General features: G+C 43.5%; 1 protein-coding gene across 1 annotated transcript in view; it reads left to right on the top strand.

The window, feature by feature from the left end:
• Nucleotides 1-6050, top strand: part of LOC149130256 (short transient receptor potential channel 6-like) — an 8963-nt gene extending 2913 nt beyond the window's left edge. The window contains exons 3-8 of the mRNA XM_089346033.1: nt 419-499; nt 1102-1260; nt 1413-1910; nt 2483-2656; nt 5138-5302; nt 5706-6050. Of these exons, the coding sequence (XP_089202159.1) occupies nt 419-499; nt 1102-1260; nt 1413-1910; nt 2483-2656; nt 5138-5302; nt 5706-5978 (1350 nt within the window). The 3' untranslated portion in view covers nt 5979-6050. The remainder of the gene's footprint in view (nt 1-418; nt 500-1101; nt 1261-1412; nt 1911-2482; nt 2657-5137; nt 5303-5705) is intronic.
• Nucleotides 6051-7500: the final 1450 nt, after the last annotated feature.

Genomic DNA, 7500 nt, shown 5'->3' with positions numbered 1-7500 from the left:
TGCCCCTGGACTGGCTTGTGCGGGTGGCACATAAAAGACACCATTCCGAGCGTGGCCGTTGCCAGTATCGCCTGACTGGCCTTCGTGCGGGTGACACGTAAAAGCACCTACTACACTCTCTGAGTGGTTGGCGTTAGGAAGGGCATCCAGCTGTAGAAACTCTGCCAAATCAGATTGGAGCCTGGTGTGGCCATCCGGTTTCACCAGTCCTTATTCAAATTGTCCAACCCATGCTAGCATGGAAAGCGGACGTTAAACGATGATGATGATGATGATGAAAGGTACTCAGAGTTTCACGTTACCGTTCGTCAGACAGTTGTGATCATACCAAAATATAGATATATAAGTGTATATATATACACACACACATATATATATATATATAAGTATATATGTACAAATATATATTGTCTTTCAGGCGAATTTGATGTACAGCCAGAGGAAATTCCGTCAATTTACCAAAGATATCAGCCACTATTCAGACGAATTCATCACAATGGTAAATCAACATCATATCTCTCTCTCTCTCTTCGCTCTCTCCTGCATTTCTTTAATTTTGTTTTTGTCTATATTTGCAGATTCAGAAGAGGAAGGCAAATAGTCGTGATTTCTTTAGTGAATCATTTTTCAAATTGAACATAAGCACAGGAGTGGCTGTGTGGTAATTAGCTTGCTTACCAACCACATGGTTCCGGGTTCAGTCCCACTGCGTGGCACCTTGGGCAAGGTGTCTTCTACTATAGCCTCGGGCTGACCAAAGCCTTGAATGTGGATTTGGTAGACGGAAACTGAAAGAAGACCATCGTATATATGTGTGTATATATATATATATATATATATATATATATATATATATATATATATATATATATATGTATGTGTGTGAATATGTTTGTCACCCCAACATCACTTGACAACCGATGGTGGTGCGTTTAAGTCCCCATAACTTAGCAGTTCGGCAAAAGATATCGATAAACTACATACCAGACTTGAAAGTGTAACTACTGGAGTTGATTTAATCAACAAAACCCCTTCAAGGGGTCATGCTCTGATAAGAAATCTATCGAACCTAAAACCTTCTTCTTTTTTTCTTTTCGACAGCAAAATGATGATGTGATTGAATTCATTGAGAAATCCGAACTAGGGGATTATCCGGGGCTGGTCCGTCTTTTCGAAAGGAACCCAGATATCGACGTGAACAGCGTCGATGCCCTCGGACGGAACGCGCTCACACTTGCCATTAAGAACGAACATCTCGAGGTACTGTATCATCATCCTCATCATTGTCATCGTCATCATCATCATCGTCGTCGTCGTTGTCATCATCATCATCATCATCATCATCATCATCATCATCATCATCATCATCATCATCATCATTATTATTATTACTGTTGTTGTTATTTTCACAGATCGTCGAATTCTTGCTCGACCGCACAAAACTGGAAGACATCCAACAGGCGGCCCTTCTGGCCATCAACCTCGGCCACGTCCAGGTAGCCCAGGGGATCCTAACGCACAGACGCTATCTCCAAATGTGGAACCAACGCAAAAAAATCGGTGCCGACGAATACGATTTTTACCAAATGTCTTCCGATTCTGGTCTCCATTTCTCCGAAGAAACGACACCCATAATCCTTGCTGCCCAGAAAAACATGTTTAAGATCGTGCAATTGTTATTAGACCGTGGCGAATTTATACATATCCCGCATAAATATAATTGCCAGTGTACAGAATGCTTGAATCGGGTCAAGTTTGACCATTTGAGGGCGGCCAAAATTCGGCTCAACAGCTACAAGGGTTTGGCCAGTGAAGCCTATATATCGCTGTCCAGTAAAGACCCGATTCTCAGATCGTTTACTTTGTCTAAGGAACTTCGGCATATGGCAGACATGCAGAAATTTTTTAAAGTAAGTCGGTTTCTCTGCGAGTATTTCCTGGTTTAGCACATAATCTCACCACCACCAACAACAACAACAACAACACCATCAATATCCATGACAACATGATACCACCCCGACAAAACCACCATCACCACCTCCACCACTATCACCACCACCACCCCCACCACCATCACTACCCGATCTCCCCACACAATCTTCCTTTTCTTCTTTCTCTCACTCCCTCTTCATCTCATCTCTTCCTCGCTCCTTTACTCACCCCTCTTTCTCTCTCCCACACTGGTCTGTATCTTCTCTCTCTCTTCTTTCGTCCTCCCTCTCCCCTCCTCCCTGTCTTCCCTTTCTTCTCTTTTTCTTCTCTTCCTCTTTCCCTCCCTCTCTTCATCTATCTATCTATCCCCTTACACATCCCCTCATTCTTCCTCCCTCTCTTCTCCCCTACTTATTCCCTCTCCCACCAACACCAAGTATGCCCATCGCCCATCACCTCTCCAACCCGTCCTAGATCTCCTAACCCCAGCCACACAAATGTCCATCCTTCATCAAACCCTGACCCAATGTCCGTCCTCCTGTCGTTACAGAAAGACTACAACGAGTTGGCTGCCAAACTCAGTAGCTACGTGGTTTTGTTGCTCGACCAGATACAAACACAGGAAGAACTCGAACTCATCGTCAACAAAGTTGGCAAAAGTAATGAGGAACATTACGAACAATTCGGTCGATTGAAGCTGGCACTTCGCTATGGCGAGAAGAAGGTAAGGATTGTCTTCAGATCTTGAGTGGTGGTCGTGGTGGCAGGTTTTAAGAACCGTACGGTTGTAGTAACGCGTGTTCACATATATGTATGCATATATTGCTCGAAATGTGGAGTAGAATCTTTGCCGAATTGCTAAGTTTTGTGGACAGAAACAAACCAACATCGGTTGTCAAGCGATGCTGTATAAGGTCGTCATGTGACATACATACAGAGAGAGAGAAAGAGAAAGAGAAAGGGGGAGAGAGTGAGAGTGACAGAGATAGATAGATAAATAGATAGATAGGTAGATAGACGACAGGCTTCTTTCAGTTTCTGTCTACCAGATCCACTCACAAGGCTTTGGTCGGCCTGGGGCTATAGTAGAAGACACTTGCCCAAGTTGCCACGCAGAGGGACTGAACCTGGAACCATGCGGTTAGGAAGCAAACTTCTTGCCACACAGCCACGTGTTTGTTTCGCCTTGTCTTGACATCGTACGATCGTTGTGAATGAACGTCATTCGTTTGCAATATTCTGCAAAGGCATGTCTGGCCTTGGGGGGAGGGGCAAATATTGCTTTGCTTGGTAAACCAGGTGAGGACTGGTGACAGGAAAGGCACCCAGCTATAGAAACCATCTGCCTCAAAACAACCCGCCCAACCCATACAAGCATGGGAAACACATGAGGCCAAAACGATAAGGAATATATGTATGTGAGATCGTTGCCAGTGCCCCTGGACAGGCTCTTGTGCGGGTGGCACATAAAATACACCATTTTGAGCGTGGCCGTTGCCAGTACCGCCTGACTGGCCTTCGTGCGGGTGACACGTAAAAGCACCCACTACACTCTCGGAGTGGTTGGCATTAGGAAGGGCATCCAGCTGTAGAAACTCTGCCAAATTAGACTGGAGCCTGGTGTTGCCATCCGGTTTCACCAGTCCTCAGTCAAATCGTCCAACCCATGCTAGCATGGAAAGCGGACGTTAAACAATGATGATGATGATGATGTGTATGCGTGTGTGCGTGTGTGCGTAATTATAATCACTGCCATTATGTCTTCACATTACCAGCCCCGCCACCATTACCACCACTACTATCATCACCATCATCATCATGGACATCACCATTATCATCGTTGGTCTCATCGAAACATTTTGTCTGGAAAGAAACCTTCTCTCTCTCTCTCTCTCTCTCTCTCTCTCTCTCTCCTAGCATTGTCTACCTTCCACCCATGCCACACACACCCTACTCATCCCTTTGATATCCCACACAGTCTGATTACTTTGATTACCGTTATCAGAACCATTTTTTAATTAGCGTTTATTTACCTCAAAGCTTTCTTCTCGTTGTCTACCGCCATTGCCGCCACCACCACTACGTGTGTACAAATATATACACACACATACATATATATATATATATATATATATATATATATATATATCATGCATGTATGTATGTGTCAGGGATTAAGGTCTTTCATCTACAGATAATCCGTAGCATTTAATCCTCGCCATGATTGTGCCGGTGGTGGTGGTGGTGCTGGTGTTGGGGGGGATGGTGGTGTCACAGTGATCTTCTGTTGTACAGTAATCGCCAGGAGTGGTGGCGGGTTGAAGGAGGGAGGGCGTGGGATGCGACTGAGTTCTATTCTTAGGGTATTCACTGCACACACGCACATATACGTGCGTACATACACACATAGACGCATACACACACATATATAGGCACGAGTATACGAACATATATGCATAGTACACCTATATACATACTGACACACTCATACACACACATATTGTGTGGTAAGAAGCTTGCTTTTCAACCACATGGTTCTGGGGTCGGTCCCACTGTGTGACAACCGACGACTGGCCCCCCCATGACAACGTCTCCTTCATTGGACATTAAATTCTGCTTGCGAAGACCTGTTGGGGCAAGCGAAAGCAAAATTGTGATGGCACCACCGTTCGAGCGTGATCGTTACCAGCGTCGTCTTCCTGGCACTTGTGCCACAGCTTTGCGTTCCTGGCACTTGTGCCGGTGGCACGTGAAAAGTCACTCGAGCGAGATCGTTGCCTGTGCCACTGGACTGGCTCCTGTGCAGATGGATGGTAAAGAACACCATTTGCTTGTACCAATGTTGTGATATATTTTCATTAATTTGTGGAAGTTCATCTTTTTTCTGTGTACTTATTTGTTTCATTTTATTGTCAGTGAATTTTTCGGTGAGCTCTTCTATATCTCTCTCCTGTATATTTTTTTTGCTTATGTGTTTTAATTATATTTTCATTGTTCATTGTGAATCTCTTCACATCTGCTAAGGTTATAAAGAAATATATTTTTCCATTGTTCTTTATAAATCTCCATACATTTGCTAATGTGTTTTATTAATTGTTCGTTATGAATCTCCGTACATTTGCTAACGTCTGAATTTATGCTTTCCTCACCTTCGATAATTGATTCATTTGTCTCCATCACCTGTACATCGCGCGTGTTTCATCAGTTTGTGTCTCATCCATCGATACAACAAAAGCTAGACCAAACATGGTACGCTGGCCAACATCGTCTGGAACATTCTGCCCTTCCTCAGAAGATCCTCGGTGTAATACTCATCGTATTATTCTATCCCATACTCCTCGGCTGCTATCTGATCCAACCAAAGTCACGAGTGAGTACTCATTACATTTTGTTTTTTTATTTTGATTTTTGTTTCTGTTGTTGAAGATGTTCGACCCGGCCCACGCGTTTTTAGTATATAAGCCAAAAGCCAGATGACTCTCTGTCAGTCTGTCTTTGTCTATATATATACATACACGCATTTCATCACCATCATCTTCATCATATCATCGCCAATACTATCATCGTTTAACGTCCGCTTTCCATGCTAGCATGGGTTGGACGATTTGACTGAGGACTGGTGAAACCAGATGGCTACACCAGGCTCCAATCTGATTTGGCAGAGTTTCTACAGCTGGATGCCCTTCCTAACGCCAACCACTCCGAGAGTGTAGTGGGCCTTCGTAACTAACTACCTTCTATTCTCTTTCTCTCTCTCTCTCTCTCTCCCTCAGCTTGGCACCATCATCAGCTACCCCTGTATCAAGTTCATTTGTCACAGTCTGTCCTTCACCGCATTCATCACCCTCATCATCCTCTCCACCCTGGAGATGTCCAGCTACAGCGAAAACAAACTCTCCACATCGCTACCCGACATCTTCGCACAGTACAACCGTTTCCGCAACACTTCGCCCGATTCCTCCTACTTTGGTAACGACTTCCCACTGCGCAAGTGCAACATTCAACCAATGGAAATGCTGCTCATTGTCTTCATTGTCGGTGAGTGAAATATCTCCTTTCTTTCTTTCTTTCTCTTTTACTTGTTTCAGTCATTAGACTCTGGCCATGCTACAGCACCACCTTCAAGAATTTTTAGTCAAATGAATCGACTCCAATACTTTTGTTTTTATAAGCCTGGCACTTATTCTGTCGGTCTCTTTTGCCAAACTGCTAAGCTATGGGGACATAAAAAAACACCAGTTGTCAAGCAATGGTAGGAGACAAACACACACACGCACTCTCTCTCTCACACACACACATACATAGATACATATGCGACGGGCTTCTTTCAGTTTCCATCTACCAAATCCACTTACATGGCTTTGGTCGGCCTGAGGCTATAGAATAAGACACCTGTCCGAGGTGCCACGCAGTGGGACTGAACCCGGAACCATGTGGTTGGAAAGCTAACTTCTTACCACACAGCCACTGTATTTTTTATATATCAATTAGTGAAAGAAATTACTAAAGAGTAAAAATATAAAGAGAAACTATATCTGTTCACTGCTGTGTATATATATATATATATATATATATATATATATATATATATATATATATATATATATATATATATATATATATATATATATATATATCTGGTCGACACTGACCAGATGACCAATTAGTCTTTGATACACATTCTTGCCGAATCAGTGGACTGAAGCAATGTCATATAAAGTATCTTGCCCAAGGACAAAGTGTGTCTCTTGGTGCAAGAATAGAACCTGTAACCTTATGATCGACATTCTTGTATATTTTGTCTATCTATCTATCGGTCTGTCAGTCTGTCTGTCTCTCTCTATCTCTCTATCTGTCTGTCTGTCTACCCATCCATCCATCTATATCTATTATCTGTCTGTCTGTCTGTCCGTCTGTCTGTCTGTCTATCTATTAGTCTGTCTGTCTATCTGTCTGTCTCTGTCTATCTATATAATCTGTCTACTATAGTTTAACCATGTCTTTTATTTGTTGGGCAGCGAAAGTCAAGAATCTTTCTTTTATGTCTTAAAATCGCTTCTGCGAAATTTGTGGAGGAGGAGGAGGAGGTGGAGGTAGCGGCAGAGGCAGTTGACGGCGAAGCTGTGGTGGTGGTGGCGGTGGTGGTGGTGGCGGTGGTTTTGGTTTTGGCGTTTCTCTTTTTTGAGGTCGAAGGCTTTGCGACGATATCGCTGTTCTTGTTGTTGCTGGTGGCAACGGTGTCGGCGTTCACACGCGTACACCTGCACCTGTTCGCGTGTGACACTGAAGCCGTGGTGAAGGGAGTAAGGAAATGAACCTCGCCAAGAGAGAGTTGCCATGGAGACCTGCCTTCGTCTACGAATTGGCTTCGAAGACGGCCGAGTCTTAAAAACGACCAAAAAAATGGCGAAGAAAAGCCGAAAATAATATTAGATAATATCGGTAAATTCGCCACAAAGGGCAGGTTTCCCGTGCAAACAAATTGCAAAACCGAATGCATTAGTTATAGCACAACTTTGACATATAAAAATATAATCCCCAAAACAACTTTTTAAGGCAATAAAAGGG

The sequence above is a fragment of the Octopus bimaculoides genome, chromosome 30, assembly GCF_046866305.1.
Source record: "Octopus bimaculoides isolate indiv1 chromosome 30, ASM4686630v1, whole genome shotgun sequence".
In the NCBI taxonomy this organism is placed as follows: domain Eukaryota; kingdom Metazoa; phylum Mollusca; class Cephalopoda; order Octopoda; family Octopodidae; genus Octopus; species Octopus bimaculoides.
This window is presented reverse-complemented; position numbering and strand designations above follow the sequence as displayed.